We start from the raw sequence: 26,282 nt of genomic DNA on the forward strand, positions 1-26,282 counted from the left end.
GTAGCCTGACTCTTTTTTTTTTTTTTTCTTGCGTGTGGTATCATTGTTGACGCGAGGTTGTTTTTTGAACATGCCAATGCGGACACGATTTCCCCTGATGAGTTATGACTTCAGACGCGATGCGTATGTGGAGTCCGCGTGATATGTGCGTAAGAGAGGCTTCTCATGTGTTTGGAGATCCGCGCTCCGAGACAAGCGCAAGCGCACACCCCCAAGGGAAAAAAAGGGACCCCCCGAAAATATCGGCATAGTCCGAACACTGAGTGTAGGCACTGGGTGTAAACAACAAATAGTTTACAATGTCTGGGTAGCAAACAGATGGCAGAATTGGTGTCCGGTCCTCCTTATGTTTCCATTCTCCCTTGCCGCGAGTCTTATCATAGGGTCAAACCCATCAATCACAGCCAGTTTCTCCACATACCGTGCCCTTTCTGCAGCTGGTAATGTACTCACATAACCAGAATTATCATCCATCGTGTCACTTTACTCTCGCTCGTACTTTGTTTTATATTGTGAGTGCATGTACTTGGTCTTCCAATATGGCGCCTAACAAAATCTCGCGGCGCGGCGACGTCATGTGAAAGGGGTCTATATATATATATATATATATAAAATTAGTGCTGTCAAGCGATTAAAATATTTAATCGCGATTAATGTCGCGACTGTCATAGTTAACTTGCAATTAATCGCAATTTAATCACACATTTTTGTCACATAAAAAACCATTGTAATTCTCTTATCAGCATAAAGTGAATAGGCTTGCTTTGTACCAATGTGGTGGTGTTATTTTTATTTTATTTTATTTTTTTTATTGCAGAGCATAGCACGTCTTGTCACAGCCACTGACATCCATAACTTCCATATTAGATGAGAAAACCAAGGGATGAAAAATAAAGTGCATATCACTGTGAAAATAAAAAAATGTTTTATTTTACTCTTCATTAGTTTCTTTTGAAGAGAAGTATTTGCCATAAAAGAAGAAAAAAAACAGATAACAAAAATAAAAACATTCATCATACGTTCAGAAACGTTCATCATAGTGTGGCACTGTATTCTGTAATTCTCACTGCTTATAACTCTACACCTCCCCGGTGGAGATGAGCTGGGAAACTGAAGACTGAAGGAACAGTATTGAAAAGTATTTTTTCAGTCTCACCTGTGAAAGGTAATCCCATGTGATCTCGTTCGGACGGTAAACCTGTTGGTACAGTTAAACGCAGCACATGAATGAGGCATCTTTATTCTCGGCTACTGTCTAGACGCTATACCAGAGACGGTTGAAGAATCTCCACTTTGCCACATCCAATATGGCGGCGAGGATGTTTATATGTCTATGCCTTTCTCCATCACTCACATGTACTCTTATTGAAGCAGCGTGCGACAAGCCTCAACAGGAACTACGGGTGACTCGCGGGGCCAAATTAGAATTTGCGTTAACGGCACTATTTTTTTTAATCGCGATAAATTGAGATCGCGTTATCGCGTTATCTTTGACAGCACTAATATATATGTATGTGTGTGTGTGTATATGCATAGCTGCCAACTACTACGAATAAATCGTATTTATTACGATTTGTCGTTTTGATTACAAAAATACGAATTTACTACAATAAAATACGATTTTGCCAATTTTCATGGGTCATTTTCAAAGTCTATCACCGGTGGGATTCGTATTTGATAAAACACCGCTTTGTTCCAAGCGGCAGATACTACGCCACATGTCATTGGCTATTGCTTGTTCTTTCAGCCAATCAATGATGCTATTAGATCATCCATGGCACGCTATCGTCTGGCCTTTGTTCACGAAGTTTCTGAACAAAGCATGGCATTTCAAGCTTTTGTTATGAAGATGTAGCGTAGTACTAATCTCTAAAGAAAGCACGGCTAAGGGGAAGGGCCAGCGCTTCAAGGACTCATTTCTGAGCCCATGTTTACATTAGAGCGTATCAGCGGATCATCAGATTAACGTTTTTAAAATGATTAGCGTGCACACAGCAACACCAATACACAGATACGCTCGGTTCTGCAGGCATCCTGCGCTCCAAATCACTCCGCCCTGAACAGCGAGTGCCCTCTGGAGGGTGCGCACTCCGGCCCTGCGCAGCTCACAGAGCGCGCGAGTGAAGTGCACAAGCAGTGATTCGGGACTGAGCCGCTGTGTGTGTGATCCCAGCGCATATCACTTACCACTTGCAAGTGGAAGGATGGCAAGCCTAAAGACAATCATAACTACACAATGGGCAGTATTTTCATCAGTATTTGCAGTATTTTCATACTTTTATACTCTTTAATGAAAGGTGATACAAGGCGGAAGTCCGCGCCGTTTTTCAGCAGTCGCGTCACATGACCAACGCCAGCGAATCAGGAAGGTGGATGTCACAGTGACGTTGTCCAATGACGACGCCAGCTAGAGCTCAGCACAGCGTATCCGCGTATTCTCAATGTTTACACAGCACCGGACCAGACACGATCTGGATTGAATACGTGGACGCTGGCGGATTCCCGTTTCCCGGCGTTTCCAGGCGGTTTAATGTAAACGGACAGTGCATCCGCGAAGAAAACGAGACAGATACGGTCTAATGTAAACTTGGCCTCAGTCAAGTAAGGGCGATCACTACGCGTTTTGTGCTCCATGTCGGTGAGACATTTATGTGGTGCAATAACATCAACTGTTGACTGAGTAAGCTCTAGTCTGTTTCTCTAATGTGTACTTTGTCAAAAGTTGTATGTGCCAATTGCATTGTTTGAAGTTTTTGCCTGATTCACTGACTATTTTCATACATTGTTGAAAAGAACTTTGCAAATTAATGCAAGATGATGGTTTAGTTTGTAGAATAAATTTTTGTCAAACTATTTTGTTTTAGTGTGATTTTTCAGGGTAGTTTTGCTAGAAAGCTTTGGCGGCGGCCCCAACCCTCCACCAAGACTCAGTACCCAGCCTTGTATTACTATTTACAATTTCGGAATGTTGGCAGATAGAGATATACGCATACATAAATTGGTTCAAATAACCAAACAGTCAAGGGCACTTGAAGTATAGCAGGTAAACATGAAATAAGCAGTATAAACAAACTAGCAGCTGTTAAGATGAGGTAGTGCAGTACAAAGTTTGTGTCACAGGGGTCCAAAATTCAAACTGGTTCTTGTACCAGTTTTTAAGTGAAGGACAAGTTAAAGAACAGATTTCAGGTAATTTTTTGACATGTGTATGGTAGTTTTGTGTAATCTGCTATGAGATAAAGAAAAGTAGCAAAAATGTTATCAAAGACTCCTTGTCAAAAATGAAGTGATTCTCGGAGAGGACATTTTTTTTTTGACAATTCAGAATCCGCTGCTTCCATAGTGCTTTTAAATACAAGGCTGTAAGCTTTGTGTTAGTTGTCTCTAATATTTATGTCCCAATATCTTGACCACATTTTAGGATGAAAATAATCATTTTAGATATGTTATTTTATATTGAAAAATTAGCTGTCTCGGAGAGGACTTTTTTTTGACACAATTACATACTGATTTGATCAAAATAGTCTGAAAACTTACTGGCGTTCAACATTAAAACTTAACGATGTTTCCAATGATATGGAACCAAATATTTGTTTTATGGTATAAAGAATGATTTAAGTGCACCCCTGTGGTTAAAAAAGCACTTTTTCTAAATGACACGAGTAATTTTGCTAAATATGACACATATTGCCATACATTCACCAAAAATAATGTTATCACCACATTTTTTTTTTTTGCATGGTAAATAGAGCTATCACAGGGCTACGATAAACAACCAAGTTTATTTAGTCAAGCCTTTTGATATTGAAGATAATAAGTGTTAAATGTGATTTTTAGCTTGCGTACCCTGATTGTAAAACAACCCTTATTCAGCACTCGAATTAAGTGGTCTCGCCGCGACAGTTATTTCCTCTGTGCGAGAGTTGTTCAGAAAGTCACGTTGCCCCTGCTTGAAAAATCAAGTTGCGCGCGGGGCAACCTGACTTTCTGAACAACTCTCGCACAGAGGAAATAACTGTCGCGGCGAGACCACTTAATTCGAGCGCTGCTTATTGCTTTCAAACTTCTAAACAGCGTGCTTAAGTTTTAGTGCTTATTTTACAGAAGTATATTCATTATAAAATCTTTGTGTCTCCATCACCTCCCCTCCCCTCCCCTCCTCTCTCAACAGCTTGCATGGCCACCCTTTGATCGTATTCCCTCTTATCCCAAAATACCAGTGGATAGCAGCACCGGAAATTTCTCGCACCGATCCACACAGATCTCGGAAGTAAGCCTTGTTCTTTGTCTTTAGTGTCATCTTCACACAAAACAAATGTTATGTGTTTTACATATACACTACTATCTCTGTCAGCCTTTAGTTTACTGCTTGAATATGTCCACTTTTCAATTTTTGTATATTTTAAATTTTATTTATTTTTTAAAATTCTATTTATATAACTTTTTTACTCTGTCCACGTTCACTGTATATGAGCAGTTGCATGCTCCAATTGGCTACTCTGAGTAGGACAGGGGTCACCAAACTTTTTTCTCTGGGGGCCACATTGTCGTTCCTGACTGTGATGGGGGGCCGGGGTCGGGTCAGCTATATAACATAGAATTGTATGACCCAGACAAATATGACCACCAGCAGGCCTCATTGTGTAGTAGAGATTACTAGCCTGGCACAGCCATCCCCCACCACTATATCCCCCACCACTATATCAACACTTGATTCCTGGCACATATTTGTTTATCTTTACTAGTGGTTTGCAAAAGTAGTAATCGAGTCTTCACACTTTGTTTTAATTTGAAATACCACAGATATTCCATTTATTTATTTTCTAATAAAAATAACATCAAAGCTGTCAAGGTAAGAAACATCTGCCTAGTCGAGGTGACTGACACTGGCAAAGGTGGGTGGAAAATTATAAATTGTAGGTAGGCCTGTTGATATTATTAATATTTATTAATAATTGTGTGCAGCACTTAATAAAGGTCAAATAAATAGGCCTATAAAATAAATACATTTTAAAAAACAGTGAGATTATAATAATATGAGCAATAGATCAATAGATCACAGCAGTTGTGCTGTGTCCTGCACGTCATTGCTCTCATCCATGGCCAAAGCAAAAAACTCGAATTCTGACGCTCTCTCATTCAGCTGGTCATACACGTTGTCCCCCAAATCTTCGGTTCGCCTGGTCATAGTAGGTGCGGAGAGACTCACCGCATTGAGCGCATCCTTCTTGTCGGGACACACCTCCTCGGCCACAGCAAGCATGCATACTTTAACAAAGTCCCCATCAGTAAACGGCTTTCCATGGGTAGCTAGTAGGTGAGCTACCTTATAGCTAGCTCGGACAGCAGCCTGGTTGATCTGGGTTTGGCGAAGGAATACATTCTGTTGTGCAGCCAGTCTGCATTTCATCCTCCGAATCCTGTCTTCTCTTGTTTGCCTTCGCAAACTAGCATACTCTTTGTGGCGGGTTTCATAGTGACGACGCCGATTATATTCTTTGAAAACCGACACTTTCTTTACATACAAGACAAACTGCACGGTCCTTACACTGAACGAAAAAATAATCGGTGGTCCACTGTTCTTTAAAAACTCTGCACTCTCGGTCAACTTTTCGCTTACCGCTCGCCATTTTGCTGTCCTGAACACTGACAGTTCTCTGCGCGTGCGCTGCCTGTCACTGCTTGATCGTGAGCATATGACGAAAATTCAGAAAATATGAATAGTTAATTTTATAACTAAATATCAATTTTAATTGATAAAATACAAGTTCCAGACATGTTATTATTTGCCAAAAAGCAATTTAAAAAAATAGGCCATGACCACTTTTGGGGATTGCCTCATTGGGTCGGTTCAAGTGGTGGGGGGCAGAGGGGCTGGGGGGCCGGTCAAAGGGGGGTGGCAGGCCGGAGTTGGCCCATGGGCCGTAGTTTGATGACCCCTGGAGTAGGATATCAGCTTGTATACCGTGAGTAAAGAAAAACAAAATGGCGGTGCGTGTTGTTGACACAACCAAGGATGAAATAAAAACTACTTGCAAACAAAACCCCAAAAAGTACAAAAAAAAAAAAAAGCAACAAAATGTAGATAGCATAAAAGTATTTGATGGTAAGAACGTAACCCCCCCCCCCCCCCCCCCCCAATAATTATTATTGCACGACACGGTGGTGTAGTAGTTGGCGCGGTTGCCTCGCGGTGGGGGGGGGTTCCGGGTTCGGGCCTAGAGGTCGGCGAGGGCCTTTCTGTGTGGATGTTCTCCCCGTGTCTGCGTGGGTTTCCCCCGCAGTCCAGGGACATGCAGTTAGGTTAACATGGGGCAGCCTTGGGCTGAAGTGCCCTTGAGCAAGATACCAAACCCCTGACTGCTCCCCAGGCGCTCTGGTGTGGCTGCCCACTGCTCTGGGTGTGTGTGCGTGTGTTCACTGCTTCAGATGGGTTAAATGCAGAGGATGAATCTCGCTGTGCTTGAAGTGTGCACGTGACAAAGGTTTCTTTCTTATTGTAGCATTTTTCACAACTTGCGACTGTCGTTTCGCCAGTTTGTTTACATTCTAAACGGAAATGATGTCGTCGGATGTTTTGTATAAAGTTTTTATTTATCGAAATTGCGAAAATAAAAATGCTCGGTTTCTCAAAATGCAGTGAATGTAGATAGAATAAGTTATTCCGCTCAGTCTCATCATACATGGATTATAGCTGAATCAGTGCTACGCGCCTCGTCGGCTGTCAGCTCATGTACAGCTCGATTTCATGGAATAACTGTGTTTGTTTTTTTGTTTTTTGTTTTTCTATCTTAAATGTTCAAGCACCAATCACCGAAGCAAATTTCTTGTTTGTGAGAACATACTTGGTGATAAATCTGATTCTTATTAATTACTTAATACAAAACATTTAGGAGGAAAAGTGATGGAAACATTCAGAATGACCTGAAACGGCAGCGCTTCAGTTCTTCCCATCCATATGGACAACCGGTCAAACCAGGCACTTTCAGCCCAGTGCGTCAGGGAGAACTGGGCCAGACCAGTGGGCTCGTGAGGGAGGTCTGTTCTTCTCCTCACCCTCCTATACCCCCTCCAGTCACCTCGAAATCACCGTGCAGTGTGCCATTTCTCAAGGAGTCCAGTCAGAATTCCTTTCCGGCACACGTTGTCAAAGATAAGGTATACTTTGAGTCGTCATGCTTGTTTTTCACCAAGCTTTATTACATGACGTTGTTAAATCATGGAATTGACGTAGTAAAATGTTTCAGCTGAGCCAGCAGATTCTGGATCTGTTCCACTCTTGTGAGCAGCAGCGTGAGGACTTGGAGAAGAAGGAATTCTGTCGTGCGCAGTTGCAGATAGACATTCAGAGACTCTTCCCATGTATGTCTGCTTCTCACCTCCATCCACTGTGTTCAACTGCACTGTAAAGACTCATGAACTCCATTTTATTAAAATGACTGTCTCTCACGCAGGTGCCAGGATATTCCTGGCAGGGTCGTCTCTGAACGGCTTCGGTAGTCGGACCAGTGATGCTGATTTATGCCTTGTTGTTCAAGAGGGTCCAGTAAGTTCGTTTATTTGTGAGTAGTAACATAACTTGAAGAAATAATCAGCTTTACATTTGTTTATTATTATACCCCTGCTCCAAATACTGGTTTACCGCCATCCGTCCGAAACGCCCTTTTTCTCAGCAACCACAAATCATAGCCACTTGGTACCAAACTTCGGCTTGGGGTTCTATACCGCGTACACCAGGGGTCTTCAATCCTATCCGCAAAGGGCCGGTGTAGCTGCAGGCTTTCATTACAGCCAAATTGGAGGCTCACTTGATTGTTGACTGGAGACGAGGGTGAAATGATTAAACAAGTGAAATCAGGTGTAGCTCCTGCTTGGTTGGAATGAAAGCCTGCAGCCACACTGGCCCTTTGTGGATAGGATTGAAGACCCCTGGCGTACACCGTTTTCGGGTCTGTCCCTCATCAACTTCCTGTTTACTGACTGAACGTATTTACGAAACATGTATAGACCCCTACGCATGTTTGTAAACAAACCGACCGTTGCCAGGATGCGCACGCAGCCTGGACCCAGAAACAATGGCGCTGCCCGTAGACCGGCATTATGAGCTGTCAGGTTATGCCAAACAATTGTCGTTACAAGATCGAGAATGCTACATAAATAAGTTAACTCTAACAAGTGGACATCGCCTACCGGATCCGTATTTAATTAAAGAGTGGACGGACGATGTTAGTAAGTTCCCTGGTATACAATGGCCAGATATATACTCGTACCTTACTGACAAGACTTCAGTGTACACCCACGGAAAACTTTGTGCCTACAAGTCTTTAGACGCATATGATTGTTATGTGCGGGCATGTACAGAACGTGTTTTACACTGAAATTGTTTTAATCAAATTATGCCAGTGATGTGATGGCAATGTGGCTTTAGCTACAACAGCAAATACCAACACTAAACAGCAATCTGCAGGAGGTAATGGCATGAAAGGAATGATAGTGTAAAGAGTGCAGCTAAGAGAAATCAGAGCTGCGTAAAAAGCGAGAGGCAGAGAGCAGAAATGAAACTGAACGGGGCGGGAGCTAGGTTACAGCAGTCAACGTAAGTTGGCATTTAGAGTGAGGGCACACAATTTTACCTTTCCATCCTTGCTTTAAAATTGTGATTTTCGGCATACACAAATAATGATGGCACAAAATCTGGACTGCTTGAGTCAAGCGAGACCTCTCCTACAAACAAAATTGCACGCAAAGCTAAGTTAACGTGCTAACAATATTCATTACATTGTGTAACTATGACCCAGCTAATCAGACAAACGTTACCAAAGTATTTTGCTACATCAATAAACGAAGACTAGAAAGAATAAAAAAGAAAGATTTAATAAATAGCCTGATCTTACCTGTGATGAAGTGGGCGCTGCAAACCCGCGCATTTTTGATAGTGCTTTCATCCCAGTCTACATGTTTGATGGCTTGTAGCCATAGACGTCGGCGATTTTTTGGAATGGGAGAGATCCTGCTGGAATTCTGTACATTTTAACCCCATCACTGCTACGATTCTGACACCCGACAACACAACAACTAGGCATTTCTTCCAAATATTTCTTCTCGTCTCTACCGTCGCTGAGTCTTTTTTGGGTCCAGGCTGCGTGCGCAATTTCCGCTTACGTATGAATGACGTTTACTGCGAAGGGGTCTATAGCGCGGGTTCACAAAATTTTCATAGCACTTTTCTCAGCAGCTACAAATCACAACTGCTTGGTATTTGGTGCCGAGCTTCAGCTTGGGGTTCTATACAGTGTATACTAGGGCTGAACGATTTTAAGAAAAAATTGAATTGCGATTTTTCTGGCAGATATTGCGATTTCGATTTTAACCACGATTTTTTTTCTTTAAATCAAGTTTCAGTGCAAATTAATTAATACAATGAATTCCATAAAGCTAATGCAAGAATGAAAACTGAGGTCAACAGATTTCAAATGTAGGCCTGTTTATAAACATTGAGTGCCTGAGGAACAAGTTATAATAACTTAAAATAATAAAAAGAGAGCCATCTTTCTTAAGTAAACTTTTGCTTCTTTTACTTTTCCCATCTACAACATATCAGACATAAAAAAAAAGGTTGATCAATGGCTCACCAGCATCAAAATATTGCACTTTTGTAAAAGAATGTACATAAGCATTATAAATTATAACTAGAGCCAACAATCCCCCTGTGGGAAATAAGAGTGATGCAGTGGCTGTAGCAGTCGCTATTGCAGGGCCCCTCCCTCCTGTGTGTGAGAGAGCGCGAGCAGCCCCTCCCCCACCCGCGCGCTCAGACACAGAGACAGAGAAAGCGCAGTTTTTCCTCATAGCGCTTCCTCCAAACAACGGGGATTTACACGAAAACGGAAGGAGATATTCACAAAATTTTTTCACACTGAGCTCCACAAGGCTTTCCTGAACGTAATTTTTTTTTTTTGTCTGTAGTGTAAAAAATGAGGACAATTTATTGACGAAACAAAACGTGGGCCAGTTTAGGAGCACTGAGAAAAACCGCGGCTTTGACGATCCCAAAATCGTGTTGTCTGAGATCGCGATTTTCGGTCGAAAACGATGGATCGTTCAGCCCTAGTGCATACCATTTTCAGGTTTGTTGCGCATCGACTTCCTGTTTACCGACTGAATGTATTTACGAAACATACAGGGTGGATTTTGCCGCTATTTCAAGAAGCAAAGTGCAGTTTCAAAATGACAGTTTAGCAGGATGCTATTTGAAATCCCTGGGGAGAGACACTGCTCTTTACTTGTTTCAGGGTTAGCAAGTGTTCCCAGGCAAAACAAACCTCGCCCGGTAGCACTTAGGATGCATATGAAGGAAGATATTGCGAAAAAAAAAAGGTACCCTATGGGTCCATGTGGCTACTGCTTATAAATAAGGTTTCTGATCCCATGTCCATACAGTAAATATAGCGCATATATATTTTTACTCTGAGGCAGTAGCTACAAAAATGAAGCGTAATCCAAAAATTAACAATTTTAAAAATCACAGAAGTGATTATATACCGAGTGTCTGTACTTTTATATTATTCTACTCTTACCTCTTGCAGTTTTCAAAACTGAAACCTCTGAACCGAGGCTGACATACACACGCTGTCGCCATGACCCAAACTCTTATTTCCTGGAAATGGCCCGGCGCTAGAGCTCAGTGGAACGCGCTTTCCCTCTGTAATCAGCATAGACATGTCTGAAAGCGATTTCTTTCAGGCTTTCGTCTAAACCGGGGAACAGGGGTGCTGCGCCCTCTTACCAAAATGCCGATTGAACCCCAAGTCACACTTAGGCCATGCACTTGTATGCTACTGCACAACATGCAGTCTTTCTCAAAACGATCTTTTCTCCGTGAAAACATCCCAGCAACGCCACGTGACAATGTGTCTGATCATGAAATGCGTTATAATTACTCCAAAAATATTCCAATCATAGTAGATACACCTAGCGCTGTCGCCTCACAGCAAGAAGGTCCTGGGTTCGAGCCCCGGGGCCGGCGAGGGCCTTTCTGTGCGGAGTTTGCATGTTCTCCCCGTGTCCGCGTGGGTTTCCTCCGGGTGCTCCGGTTTCCCCCACAGTCCAAAGACATGCAGGTTAGGTTAACTGGTGACTCTAAATTGACCGTAGGTGTGAATGTGAGTGTGAATGGTTGTCTGTGTCTATGTGTCAGCCCTGTGATGACCTGGCGACTTGTCCAGGGTGTACCCCGCCTTTCGCCCGTAGTCAGCTGGGATAGGCTCCAGCTTGCCTGCGACCCTGTAGAAGGATAAAGCGGCTAGAGATGATGAGATGAGTAGATACACCGCCAGATGGTGCAAAAACAATCCGAATTGGCGTTTTCCAGACTGAGGCGCCATGTTGTTTACTTGTCGCGGCTGCTCTCGCAAGATTTGACTTGGGTTACATACAAGGTCAGCTGACTTGTAGAGCGAGATTTCTCGAGACTGAATGACCTTTCACCCACCAGCGCGGGAGCTTTTGACAGAAGTAGTTCGCGAGTTGTTTTTGTTGACACTTGGGCATTTAAAGATGTCATCCCACGGCACGAAGCGGAAGAAAGCCAAAGACTGTCCGGGGCAGAAGATGAGTACTTCTTTCTTTTTCAGTGTTGACAAACAATTTGTTACAATTTCCCTCTCAGACAGCCTCAGAATGTCCCATTGTAGCCTCAATTTTTCAAAGGCTTTGCACGGCGGAGGGGGGGGACAGACAACCCCCCCGGTCGCTTCGCTCCCTCGCCATGGTGAGCGCCCTCGTACTAAATTTTTCTAGAAAAACCCCTGTCTTTACTCCGTTTATTTCGAATGGTGAACCGAATTGTATACACTCACTGGCCATTTTAATAGGAACATGTGTCTGCACAGTGCACGACTGTTACATTCTTACAGCACGATGACACATGCCCCTTTTCCACCAAAGCAGTTCCAGGGCTGGTTCGGGGCCAGTGCTTAGTTTGGAACCGGGTTTTCTGTTTCCACTGACAAAGAACTGGCTCTGGGGCTAGAAAAACCGGTTCCAGGCTAGCACCAACTCTCTGCTGGGCCAGAGGAAAGAACCGCTTACGTCAGCGGGGGGGCGGAGTTGTTAAGACCAACAACAATAACAAGACCGCGAAAGATCGCCATTTTTAAGCGACGAGAAGCAGCAGCTGTACAAACGCGAAGTCATCCATTATTATTATTGTTGCTGCTGCTGCTTCTTCCGTGTTGTTTTTGCTTTGATATTCGCACCAAGGTTTATGTAAACGTAGCGCCGTAACTGACGTATACAGCGACGTAATGACGTGGCTCCGCTTAGCACCGCGAGCTATGGAAAAGCAAACTGGTTCTCAGCTGGCTCGCAAGTTGAACGAGTTGTGCACCAGCACTGGCCCCGAACCAGCCCTGGAACTGATTTGGTGGAAAAGGGGTAATAGTGGCTAGCGCCTGTATATGAGGCAGTAGACGCAACAAAAATGATTTTGACCTTTTTGGTGACCTTGACTGGATGATCCTCAAAATGTTGGAGGTTCTATTTGAGATCAACGCCCATCTGTCCTGAAAGTGTCATGAAGATTGATCCAGTCGTTTTCCAGTAATATCGTTTTACCAAAAAAAAAAACCCGACTGAAAACATTACCTGGACTCCGTCCCGGGCGAGGTAATTATTTGTTGAAGTCAACATTCCTAATAAGTGTCCTATTCCTTCGATTGCTTGCGTTCTGATATAAGCGAGAGCGGGGGGTATGCATAAGTGAGCAGTAGCTCACAGTTGATCTTGTTTTCCTACTTAATTATAAATGTTGTGTTGCTTTTCTAGATTAACCAGAAAACGGATGCAGTGCACATACTCAGTCTTGTTCAGAAGCTGCTATACAAGCTGTGTAAGTACATTTTGCTGACGTTTATAAAGCAGCACTGTAACATGAGCAAGGTTGAAATTTGACAATGTTCTTTGGTTCACAGCTTACATCGAGAGACCTCAGCTCATCCGAGCGAAAGTGCCGATACTGAAGTTCAGGGATCGACTCAGGTAGGAAATCAGACTGCGCAGTAACACAAGATCCTCGGTATCAAATTCTTACACATTGGATTTATTACGTTGCAGTAGTCCGCCTGTCTGACTCTCTCGGTCATATATTTTCAGCCATCAAATCAGTGTGTGATCTGTTTTTGGAATTGCTCGAACACCTGACTTGCATTAAAAAGATGCCGTCGCAGTATTGTGTGTGACAAAGTTTACTCAAGTGAAAGTACATTTCAGAGACAATTACTTACACATGCCCCTTTTCCACCAAAGCAGTTCCAGGGCTGGTTCGGGGCCAGTGCTTAGTTTGGAACCGGGTTTTCTGTTTCCACTGACAAAGAACTGGCTCTGGGGCCAGAAAAACCGGTTCCAGGCTAGCACCAACTCTCTGCTGGGCCAGAGGAAAGAACCGCTTACGTCAGCGGGGGGGCGGAGTTGATAAGACCAACAACAATAACAAGACAGCGAAAGATCGCCATTTTTAAGCGGCGAGAAGCCGCAGCTGTACAAACACGAAGTCATCCATTATTATTATTATTGTTGTTGTTGCTGCTGCTGCTTCTTCCGTGTTGTTTTTGCTTCGATATTCGCGCCAAGGTTTAAGCAAACGTAGCGACGTAACTGACGTATACAGCGACGTAATGACGTATACAGCGACGTAATGATGTGGCACCGCAAGCAATGGAAAAGCAAACTGGTTCTCAGCTGGCTTGCAAGTTGAACGAGTTGTGAACCAGCACCAGCACTGGCCCCGAACCAGCCCTGGAACTGATTTGGTGGAAAAGGGGTAACAGTCAGGTTATGAGTTACAGCACCAGTCAAAAGTTTGGACACCCCTACTTATTAATAAGGTTTTTCTGTATTTGGACTATTTTCTACATTATAGAACAATACTGAAGACATCAAAACTATGACATGTATGGAATTATGTGGTAAACGAGTGTTTTAAAAAAAAAAAAAAATCCAGAACCAAATATTTCAATTTTTAGATCGTCATATGGCCTGTATGGACCTGCACACACACACTCAATAAAACCATTGGGGAAAGTCATGTGACTGGGCAGATACGGATTTTTGAATTTTTTCCAGTCCGGAAAAAGCCGTATGCGGCCCCGGATCCATTTCCCTCACTTCCGCCGTTTTTCATTTTGTTTATCCTACTGTTGTCATCAAGGTAGCGCTGAACACGAAAAGGAAGACAAAGTGTTAGGTTCATAGTCTAAATGTACTTTTTTTTTTTTCTTCGTTTGTATATAGAAATTACATAGCAAGCTGTCTAGCTTTTTTTTATAGAGGATGACTGTCAGGTCTCTTTCCTCCTTAAAGCAGATACGCAGAGCCTTTATTTTTAAATAAATTTCTGAGTGGATCGTATCTCCATCCTTGACTCTTGTATGCTGCATAAATGCGAATAAAAAAAAATTTGAGAGTTAAAATTGACCGCAAAGTTGGCATTGGAGCTGCCCCGCTGAGCCAGCCAGCCCTGAGCGCATGACGTCACAGCGGGAACCGGTTTTAAGGCCGAGGCCTTTGACAGCTATAGAGCAAAGTCATATAAATAAAAAATTTATGGTGAAAGTAAGAAATACCGTTACCGACTCGCTCAACTAAGACTGATTTGACTTCACTGATTGTGGGTTGACTCTCATTAAAACAGGATAGGTGTTAACTTATGCAGCATACATGTACATGCATGCATTTTCACTGATAAAACGTAAAAGGCTAATTAAATAATCAGATGAACTGAGACAATCACATTCTGAAGCAAATTAAATAATCTTAAACACAATACAAATTACACATATTAATCTAAATGCAGGTAAACAACGGTTTGTTTGTTTGTTTTTTTTAAATCCAAATGAGTCGGAGCTTACCCGTCTGTGTTCTCGCTTCTTGTGGCTGATTGTTTTGAAACAATCTGACTTTCAGTTGTTTGTTCAGTTCTCTGTTCATTCGCTTCTTCCACGTAAGGGCGAGATATTGTTGCTGAGGCAAGCATATCCAGCGGAGAACTCAGACTGCTGGTCCACTCATTCTCCATTTTCTCCATACGGAGTACTCCGCCATTACTGCTCGGCTCAGGCAATTACTAAAACCCGAGATGGGACGTCACCAGTTTTAGCAACAACCGTGGGGAGGCACTGCCTGAGCAATAATATGTCACGTCCCGTTCCGTCCCGGGTTTTACCAACAACCCTCAGCTCACACTCCGGGAGAACTGGTGCAGCTGAACTTGCTTTCCTTTTCTTGTAGTTTTCCTTTAATTGTTGGTACTGCACCCTCTTTCAGTACGGGCTTAAAGCCAACAGTCCTCAACAGATCAGAGGTCTCGTACAAGTCTTCAGTAAAATGTGCAGAGGAGAGACCACTTCATAGCCGCCCAATTTATGAATTTCTCTCAAAACGCATCCAAATCTTTGCAGTTTGAACATTCTTGGGCCACGAATGCAACATAAATCCACCTTCTGTCGTGTTGCTGCACCGGCCAGCAACACATCTACATGGAATGGCGATAAATTGGCTCAAAATGGAGGATGGGAGTTGCAGTCAGCTCTGTGTTTTAGTATAGCGGAAATGGCGACGAGACCGATAGCCTTCCCGCTGTGACGTCATGGTCATTCACTCGGACCGCTACCTATATGAATCACTTTAATTGTAAAAATTACTATATTAGATTTATTGTTAATGCTTAAAACTATTACTGTGCCATTCTTGAGGTTTTAGGCATTTATAAATAAAAAGTGAGGCCATGGTTCTGCGTATATGCTTTAATGTCAGCAAGAAATCTTTTGAAAACGTTCATGTCGTACTTAGGTGGGTTTTTTTTATGGTGTTTTCTTGTTGTCCTTGTATAAAGAAGTGAATTTCTTCACTCAAAAGTACCTTTTTTGCCCATTTTCTTCAACAATTTCAGCTTGTTCAATTAGGTTCTGTCTCTGAGAAATCATCTGGATAATAAAATTCACTCTCGCTGTGCTCAGCTGTGTTGCTCATTTTTCAAAGTATTTGTGTATGTTAGTGTAAAAAAAAAAAAGGTCATATGATAAAATGCTGATTGACTGAGTTAGGTCCGGCCGGACAGGAAAATATTTGGCTGTTGGTCATTTGTACAGACCTCGCTGCACTCAGTCTGTACAGCACGACCTCGAGCCAAATATTTTCCCTTCCGGCCCTCCTGCTCAGTCAATAAGTACATATTCTTCAGCATATTCACCGTTTACCTAGACACTTTACACACTACTGGCATTATCTTAACCAGCTTCATGAGGTCGTCACCTGAAATGCTTTTCATTTAACAGCTGTGCCTCGTCAAAAGTTAATTAGTGCAATTTCTTGCCACCTTAATGCGTTTGAGATCAAATAGGAAATAATAAAAATACAGTAACTAGCCCTATTCCACAACTGTAGTAATCCATATTATGTCAAGAACCGCTGAGCTGAGTAAAGAGAAATGACATCCATCATTACTTTAAGACATGAATTGACTTTTAATTAATAAAAATAAAGAAAACCCATTGAATTAGAAGGTGTGTCCAAACTTGCGACTGGTCCTGTATATTGCGCTTGCACAGACTGACTGACTGCTTTATAAGGTGAGCCGGTCATGTAGGTGCACTTACTAAAGGTCTCTGTATGCTCGTGCGACAAGGCTTTCGCAGATAGCTTTTCTCAGACAGTTGTAATTTATCGTTGAGCGGGGATAATAGGCGTGCGCGATGTTATACACCGCCACAACGCAAGGGGGCGCGAAGTCGCTAGGAGTAGTTGGTGGGTGTGGTTAGTGGAGTGTTTATCCTCCGGTTACTTATAATGACTAGAACTTTTTATTTTTTTATAATGACTAGAACTGGAGTCGTATAGATGTACGTACTTCCTCACTTCCTCAATCAACCGCTCTTCGTGCTGCTCCATCTTCGCTCGTGTTTTTAAAAATGCCGGTCGTGAAAACAAACCAAACCGGGAAAGTAGGGAAGCGGAAGTGCGTGTACAGCGGATGTAGAGTGGACCAATCAGAGCCCTCTTGTCTGCGACGCTGTCTGCGAGGCTTCTGCGGTGGTCACAATTTTTGGGCGGTGCGCGCAGAGTGTTTGCGAAGGTGGGGGGGCTACGCAGACACTGTCTGCGACGCTATCTGCGAGGACTGGGTTGTCAGCATAAATTGGCCTTAAGTAGAAAATGAAAAAATGGGTCCTTCTTAATGCCATGCTGAGAATGGTCCGCTGACAGCAATGTGATGTGTGTGTGGCATTTGTATAAATTTGGTACCACCACCGAGGTGTGCAGTTAAGTGTTAAACACTATTTTTAACACACAGTTTGCAGTAATCTTTTTTTACCCTTAAAGTGCCATTCCACCATTGGATGTATTTTTTTTTGGCATAAAATGCAATATATTTTATGACAACATGACTAGACAGAGAAATCTTTTAGCTTCAAAATGATATATCGAGCATAATTTTTTTGACAACGACAAGTATATTAATTTTGCGACCAAAGTCACCTACCCTTTTAATTTCCGCGTGGTAGTGAAACGCGATGTCATCGGCAGGTTCCCCTTCTTGTGTACCATGTCACGTGTGACGTGGCACAGATTATCAGCAATGGCGGATAGAACGCGATTGTCAGCTTCGGAAAAGAAGCGAAGGAAAATAGCAAGTGATGCCCAAAGGAGACGGTCGATGGTGAATATCGGCACAGCAATCGACAAGTGGAAATCGCGTTCTATCCGCCATTGCTGATAATCTGTGCCACGTCACACGTGACATGGTACACAAGAAGAGGAACCTGCCGATGACATCACGTTTCACTACCGCGCGGAAATTAAAAGGGTAGGTGACTTTGGTCGCAAAATTAATATACTTGTCGTTGTCAAATTATGTTTGATATATCATTTTGAAGCTAAAAGATTTCTCTGTCTAGTCATGTCATAAAATGTATTGTATTTTATGCCAAAGAATACATCCAATGGTGGAATGGCACTTTAAAGTGCATATTCTGACCAATTTTTTTTTTTTTTTTTTTTTTTTTTTAATATGAAAGTATGTCTCTTTTACACACTCATCCAGAAGGGTAATTTTGCACAAGGCCATCAGTCTACAGCAGAAAAAAATAAAAAACACGTCTGGAAAAATCCCAGGGGAGTCTGGAGCCAGATTCGTGACGTCACCTGCGGAAGCGCCAGCAGGCTGCGCGAGCTTTGCACAGTTTCAGTGCACAGCCTGTGTAGACCAAGCGCTCCCATTTCTCTCTCATTGTCCGGTCTTTTGGGAAGCGATGAGTACTAATCCCATCAGGATTGGTGTTGCTACACCCTCCTACGATACAGCTGTTAACCATTTTAATAATTACGCGATAACGTTGAAGAAATTTGCAGAAAACCACCAGGTCGTTTTCTCATAAACAAACCAGCGCTGACGTAGGATTCAGAGGGAGGCGTCCCGCACGCGACGTCACGAAAATCAGTGTTTGCCAGGAAATTCAAATGTCAAGTTTTTTCAGAGGCGGACCAATTCGCCTCAAATGGCTTGATTTCAACTGAATTTTTCTGGTATTGCGCAAGGTAAAAAAATTGCGCAAAATGTGAGATATTTGACCAAAGTTTAATATAAAATAGGAGAATTACATTGATCTTGCTCCTGAATTTACCCGTGATATGCACTTTAATCTCTGTTGTTAGCTGGATATATACACAGTGTGGGAAATAAGGCCGGACTGACGAACATTTACTGGAAATTTTCACATTTGTCTGTCTGCATTTCAAAAGCATTGGACCAGATGGCCAATAAAAAATAATTCATATGTGTCCATCTGTATTTCAAAAGCATCAAACCAGATGGCCCATGTGAAATCGTAAAGATATGGGTCTAATCTACTTCTAATTTTCTTCCAAATGTTACACCGGGCGAATACATTGTCGTAACACGGCCTGTGAAACGGAGCCCCTGCGGGCATGGCTTTAAAAATTCATAACTCCAACACCAATAGTCCTACCCCTGTCAAAATTTACAGGCGCCTCGCTCTCCCTGAGCCCTTTCAAACCAGCCCAGGCACGGCCTGCCACAGTATGACCCTGCCTCAGCACGTTATTCGCCCCGAATCCCCTGTGCAAGCACTGCTCGCCAAAAACTTTAATATGAGCCCTGGCTCAGCCACTGATGGTCCTAGCTGTGCCAAACTTTACTGGCACCTCCCTCTCTCTGAGACCTTTTGAACGAGCCCAGGCACACCCTGACGTCAGGAGTGAGCGCGGCTCAGGAAAACTTTAGCACAAGCCCTAGCTCCAGCCGCTCGTGCACGCGGGGATTTAAAAAGACATAACTCGGCCACCAAAGGTCCCAGCCCTGCCAAAATTTGCCTCCTGCTAACCGAGTGGCACACTAAATAAGACAATAATAATACACTCGGTATTCATGGTGGTTTTTATTGCACAATGCAGTTGAACGAATGTTTTAGGGTTGATGGTATCTGATTGATCCAGTCAGGTGATTGAGTTCAGTTTACATGAAACTTTGCAGTACAGTATTATGTTACGTGCCAAACTGCCAATCATTGGTTATTATGATGTTATGTGCATTTTTTTTATTCATAATAAGAGTGACAGTCATATGCTTTGTTGGATGTAGATTTATATTTTGAGTTTATATTCTAAGTTCTAGTCCAGCAGATTTTAGTCTGAATGCCGAATGATATCAGACCATGTCTAGTTTTGAGTCATTTAAAAAGTCATTTGAGACAGTTACTTGGAAAGTACTCTCGTACTCAAATTTTAACTCTCGTATGTAAGAATAGTTGTCTTGTTAATTACTAAATTTCTTGTAGACTTATTATAAACCTAGTATAAAAAAGTAGTTGTTAACATAATGTTTGAGTGTTATTATTGTACCTACATATGTGGACCAGTAAGTTGTAACCAACTGGAACATCCTTGGCCCCCCATGCTTTGTTCTAGACATGGAACTGACCTGTGTGTGCCACTGTTTTCTTGGATAGAACTTGAAGCATGTTTTTCTTGAATCTTCCGACGTTTTCTTGTAAATTTTATATTCAATTTGTAGTGTAATTTAGCCTGGGCCCGCCCATCCTAAGCGTGACGCAACATGAGGGCCTGTTGTGAGCTTAGTCTGGCCAGGCAAGCTATCTCCAGCTCTTCCAAGCTCCCGAAAAATCGGGAACCAATCAACTTTGAGCATCTCCAACGGCCCTGGGTAGAGGCGTGTTCAAGGCAGTGACGTAGTAGAACTGCGACCGGAAGCCATAGATTGTTTACAGAATCTATGCCGGAAGAAACATTACGAACATGGAGCAAGTTCTCATTGAAAACGGAGCAAAGAGCAGCCCTGGAGGTATTTATTGAAAGGAAGGACGTTTTCGCCTTGCTCCCGACCGGCTTCGGTAAGAGTTTAATCTACCAGTTAGCCCCGTCGCGTCACATACATCAGAGGAAAGAGTGATGTGATTGGTTTAAGCTTCGTCACAGCCTTTTCTGGCTTCGACCAGTAGCAAACTGAGGCATTTCAGGGAGGCGGGTCAACCACGGGCTTTGGGAAACGGTTGGGCTTAATATCTTGGCCAGACCAAATGCTCGCAGAGCTTTGCAGTCGCGTTAGCCAGACTAAGTGGAATTAGCACCTAATGCCTGGTGTAATTTGGCTTCTGAAGATCACAAAGTGTGCCTGGAAATAGCTGAGAAGGCATCTCCAGGCATCTAAAGCCCTTCAGCTTTCGATGCAACCCTGGTTGCATTGTTCCGGGCCTTTGGCCCATCATTTGGACAGGCTGAAATTTGGACGGACAGACAGCATTTCAGACTTGTCTGTCCTGTGACAGTCTGGTTAAAATTTCTTATTTCCCCCACACTGTGTTCATATTTGTTGTTTACAATATTCTCAGTCCAGCACATTGTGTTATGGTGATAATACACGGGGCAACTTTTTGGGCAATGTTGCTGAGCAATGTTGCTGGCAACGGGCAACTAGGTGAGACACAGGGCAACTTTTCAGGGCAACTAACAATGGGCAACAACAGTTAGCAATGGTAGTTTACAGTTAGCTAAAAAAAAATCGATGTCTTAATTTTTGCTGTGACCGTTTAATCAAGCTGTCTGTTGTTTTTTAGAGCTTTGGTGAGGTAAATTCCTCCATATAGAATATTAAAATAACTTACCGGCGTAAAAACAGATGAGGAGTCTCTCCATCTCTTCACTCCACTGACACTGAGCGGCCGCCATATTTGTTTGAAATTTCTGATCCGAACCTCACCGGAGGTCACATGACTCGATACTCGCGTTCTGATTGGCTTATCTCAAAGTTGCCAGAGATTATCAAAACCATTCAGAAAGAAACAATGTTGCCCAATCTCAATAGAAAAGAGTCAAAACGCAATTGCCCAGCAACATTGCCCAAAAAGTTGCCCCGTGTATCATCACCATTACACACAGTACTGGGTCACTGCTGTGCTGAGTGTAGCGACAGAGTCTACACCTTGGTATAAGTGTAAATTATTTGTAGATATTTAAGTTATTCCACGAAATCAAGTCGTACATGAGCTGTTAGCTGATGTAGCTCTGATTTGGCTATAATCCATGTACAACGAGACTGAGTGGAACGACTGTTTTATTCTATCCACATTCACTGGAATTTGAGAAACGGAGCATTTTTTTTTTTTTTTTTTTTTTTGCAAATTCGATAAATAAAAACTTGTCCATCAAAATCATTTCCGCTTAGAATGTAAACAAACCAGCGAAATGACAGTAGCAATTTGTGAAGTGTTATAATAAAAATTATTGAAAAATTAAAAAAAAGGGTACGTCCTTACCATCAAATACTTTCATTCCATATTTTGTTGCCTTTTTTTTTTTTTAATTTAATTTTTTTTTTTTTTAGGGTTTTGTTTTTGAGTGGAGTTTTTATTTCATCCTCGGTTGGTTCAGCAACACGTTCCGACATTTGTTTTTCTCTACTTACAGTATATGAGCTGATAGCCTAGTAGTAGAGTAGCTAATCAGCGCACACGATTGCTCATATCCAGTGACTATGGATAGAATAATGCAGATTATACAGTCACAGTGAAGGTTTATTTTCAAACCGAGCCTTCATACAAACAGAATTTATTATATAAGACTTTAAAAGCTTGTGTTCACTGGTAACCCTGATTATTACTGGCATAGTTGGTTGACCAAACCCAATTAAAAAGATCTTCATCTCCTTGACTTGTTTTATTGCAGTTGTGTGGAGTTTGATTTGAATGTTAACAACACTGTGGGGATCAGAAACACTTTCCTGCTGCGGACGTACGCATACCGTAAGTGCATCTCAAGTTCTCAAAGCAGGGGCTGTGAATTGATTTTTTGTTTGTTTGCATGTTTGTTTTTGGTCTTTTTAAATGGTGTGTTAAGAATGTAGATCACTACAAACTGCTGTCGTCTTTTGGCTGCTCCCGATTAGGGGTCGCCACAGCGGATCTTTCGTCTCCATTGTTCCTTGTCTTTCACATCCTTCTCTCCCACACCTGCCACTTTCATGTCCTCTCCCACCACATCCATGTATCTCTTCTTTGGCCTTCCTCGTTTTCGTGTGCCTGGCAGCTCCATCCTCAACATTCTCCTTCCAACATGCTCTGCATCTCTTCTCAGGATGTGCCCGTACCATCTCAGTCTCATCTCTCTTAGCTTAATTCCCAAGCTCTCCACATGTGCTGTCCCTCTGATGTGCTCGTTCCTTATCCTGTCCAACCTCCCATCGCAAACCTTAACATCCTCAACTCCGCCACCCTCCAACTCCGCCTCCTGTCTCTTCGTTAAGGGTACGGTCTCCAATCCGTACATCACAGCTGCTCTCGCTACTGTCTTATACATCTTACCTTTCACTTTTGCTGGGACTTTCCTATCACAAATGACTCCTGAAATCCTTCTCCAACTGCTCCACCCTGCCTGCACTCTCTTTCACTATCGCAGCCCCCATTTTCCTGCACAGTTGACCCCAGGTACTCGAATTCACCAACTTTCTTTACCTTGCTCCTTGCATCTTTACTACACTCTCATCCCCATTCTCATTGATGCACATGTATTCTGTTTTGCTCCTGCTCACCTTCATTCCTCTTCGTTCCAGTGCATACCTCCATCACTCCAAACCCAGCTCAACCTCCTTTCTACTTTCACCACATATCCCAATATCATCCGCAAACATCTTGTTCCATGGTGACTCTTGCGTCACTTCGTCCGTCAAGCTATCCATCACTATGGCAAACAAAAAAGGACTCAAAGCAGATCCTTGATGGAGTCCCACCTTCACCTTGAACCATTCAGTCGTTCGAACTGCACACCTCACTGCTGTTTCACTGTTCTCATACATGTCTTGCGCCACTCTAATATACTTCTCATTCACTCCACACTTTCTCATACAATACCATAACTCCTCTCTCGGCACTCTATCGTATGCCTTCTCCAAACTGCTGTCTATAATAACAATAACCTGAGCTAACTTGTCACTCTATTTGAATGGATTTAATCTAAAGCTCAATAACTTAAACCCAGGTATATATAATGTCAACTTAAATATAACTGAAATTTAAAAAAAAAAAGTAAAAGTGTTGTCTGAATGATACACATGTATTAACACAGTATAACTGGTGTGTTCACAGCTCTAATATGATTCATATTTGCTTAATGTTATTTAACCCTCTGGGGTCAAGAGCTTCTCTGGTAAAGCTCAACAGGTTTAGAATGAGTAGGTCATATATTTAGATAAATATCTTTGAGTTTTTAATCATACAAGCATGATAAACATATTGACAAACTTTATACTTTACACTTTTTGATGTGCCCACTGCCAAATAATAATATAGCTTTTAAATGACCTAAATTAGATGAAACAAACTTGTCACCTTACTCCGTCACACTGGAGTCGGAACACAGAGCGCCGACTTGCGCATTCATAAAAGGCTATTCCCATGGTAACAGCATGATGATCACTTTCACTCTTTCAGTTTCAATTGGTTTCTCTTTCACGGTGGGAACGCCCACTGTAAACAGGGTAAAATCTGTCAGACATAGTTGGGGTTATTTGGAGGTAAAACTTGTTGCGAGATGGCACGCGGTTTTATGTGCTTCGGATGATTCAAGACAGCGATTCAATTCAATCTTGAAAACGGTGACACTGAGCAGTGGCCTCCCCCCGACCCAATCCAGCCAAAGATCAACTCGAGTAAGTGTAAATATTTCTTCTGTATATTATGAGCAGATCGGTTGATGTGTGTGCTGTAGTGCATACACAGGAAAAATGACTGAGCAGTTTATCCAGAGTTAAAAGTATTTTCCTCAAAAATGGTTAATTTTGCTCTATTTTGAGTTTAGAGAGTAAAAGTTGGAGCAAAATTACAGAGTAACAGTTGTGGCTCTGAACTGAGTAAAATAGTCTCATCTCATCTCATTATCTCTAGCCGCTTTATCCTGTTCTACAGGGTCGCAGGCAAGCTGGAGCCTATCCCAGCTGACTACGGGCGAAAGGCGGGGTACACCCTGGACAAGTCGCCAGGTCATCACAGGGCTGACACATAGACACAGACAACCATTCACACTCACATTCACACCTACGGTCAATTTAGAGTCACCAGTTAACCTAACCTGCATATCTTTGGACTGTGGGGGAAACTGGAGCACCCGGAGGAAACCCACGCGGACACGGGGAGAACATGCAAACTCCGCACAGAAAGGCCCTCGCCAGCCCCAGGGCTTGAACCCAGGACCTTCTTGCTGTGAGGCGACAGCGCTAACCACTACACCACCGTGCCACCCGAGTAAAATAGTACAAGGGTTAATTTCAAGACACACTGAATAGAGTCAAATACCAGATGAATGAAGATGTTGTAAAAAGCAGTTTTAGAACTGTGATTGAATGTGTGAAAAAACACGACCTTACCCAATGGGACTTGACCTGATGGGATTAAGTGATGGCAGTGGGAGGGGTTTTCACTCTTCTCACTGAATGGAATGGAAATTTTTACCCTTCTCATTGAAACCCCCTCCCACTGCCAACCTTTTATCCCAAAGCAATAGGATATACATTTTTTTTTTTTTTGATGGCCAGTTAATTGTCCAAATCACTGGAGCAGATTTAAGTTTTTGTGCTTGATACATTCTTAAGACTGAACAGAATCATCGCAAGTGAGCAGAACGGTTCGTCACAATGGGTAAGGTCACCGTTCGAACTACGGGGGTACTCGGGGGATCTGAGATCCCCTGAAACAGACATGAGATCCCTTGAAAACATGATTTGGGAAATGTTGGGGGGGTCTCTAAAATATTGGCAAAATGATGTTTATTGACAGCAATCGTGTGTAACGGGAAGCATTTGCATATCCGAAGTGTTGTGTTTACATCAAAGATAAAATAAACCGATATGACAACGACTGCTGCTGCCAGGTTGGGGACACAAACTAGTAGAAAGGAAGTGTGCCAACACGCTTCCTTTCTACTAGTTTGTGTCCCCAGAATTTTCCCACGACTTCTATCCATGTTTCTGTAGTTGCCCCTCTTTCCCACGGTTGTTTTGCTACAATGTTTGTAGTGGGTGTGGCAGTAGGTTGAGAAAGTGTTTATCATTCGGTGCTAGTCTTCAGCATTAGCCATGTTGAAAAGAAAACAAGGTACTCTTTCGAGTTTTGGATTTGTTAAGAAAAGTAAAAATTCCGAGGAGCAGCAAGACGGTTCTTCAGCAGATGACAGTGGACAACCGTCCACAACCACCATCGCTGCACCTGCTGGGAACGCCGGGCCCGCTGTCAGCATGCAGCAGGATGAGCAAGCAGGCAGTGTGGAGCTATCTGCCAGTGAGTCCACATCCACGGGCCTCTCTCACCCGAGCATCTGGAGCAGCCAGCAGTGGACAGAGTGGAAGTCCCACAACCCCTGGCTGTTTACGAAGGATGGCAAGTAGGGGTGCTCAGTCTGCCGGGACACAAAAACCCTTCTTTCGGAAACTAGTCTATGAGACGAGCGCAAGCACGCGCACACACACACACCCCCAAGGGAAAAAAGGGACACCCCCCCCCCCCCCCCCCCCCCGAAAATATCGGCATAGTTCGAACACTGGGTAAGATCATGTTTTTTTCACACATTCCAACACCGTTCTAAAACTGCTTTTTACAATATCTTCATTTGTGTGTGGTTTTTTTTTTTTTTTTTTTTTTAAGTACAATCATGACATACATATTGCATAGATATTACTGTAGCTGAACTTGTGCTGAATACAAAAA

At 42.8% G+C, this 26,282-nt stretch overlaps 1 protein-coding gene across 1 annotated transcript in view; it reads left to right on the top strand.

Annotated features, from left to right (window-relative positions):
• tent2 (terminal nucleotidyltransferase 2) overlaps positions 1-26,282 on the top strand; it is a 36,915-nt gene that overhangs the window by 2,232 nt on the left and 8,401 nt on the right. The window contains exons 3-9 of the mRNA XM_060906985.1: positions 4,172-4,270; positions 6,894-7,158; positions 7,248-7,362; positions 7,455-7,546; positions 12,826-12,889; positions 12,972-13,038; positions 22,255-22,331. Of these exons, the coding sequence (XP_060762968.1) occupies positions 4,172-4,270; positions 6,894-7,158; positions 7,248-7,362; positions 7,455-7,546; positions 12,826-12,889; positions 12,972-13,038; positions 22,255-22,331 (779 nt within the window). The remainder of the gene's footprint in view (positions 1-4,171; positions 4,271-6,893; positions 7,159-7,247; positions 7,363-7,454; positions 7,547-12,825; positions 12,890-12,971; positions 13,039-22,254; positions 22,332-26,282) is intronic.

This window comes from Neoarius graeffei, chromosome 24, assembly GCF_027579695.1.
Source record: "Neoarius graeffei isolate fNeoGra1 chromosome 24, fNeoGra1.pri, whole genome shotgun sequence".
Lineage (NCBI taxonomy): Eukaryota > Metazoa > Chordata > Actinopteri > Siluriformes > Ariidae > Neoarius > Neoarius graeffei.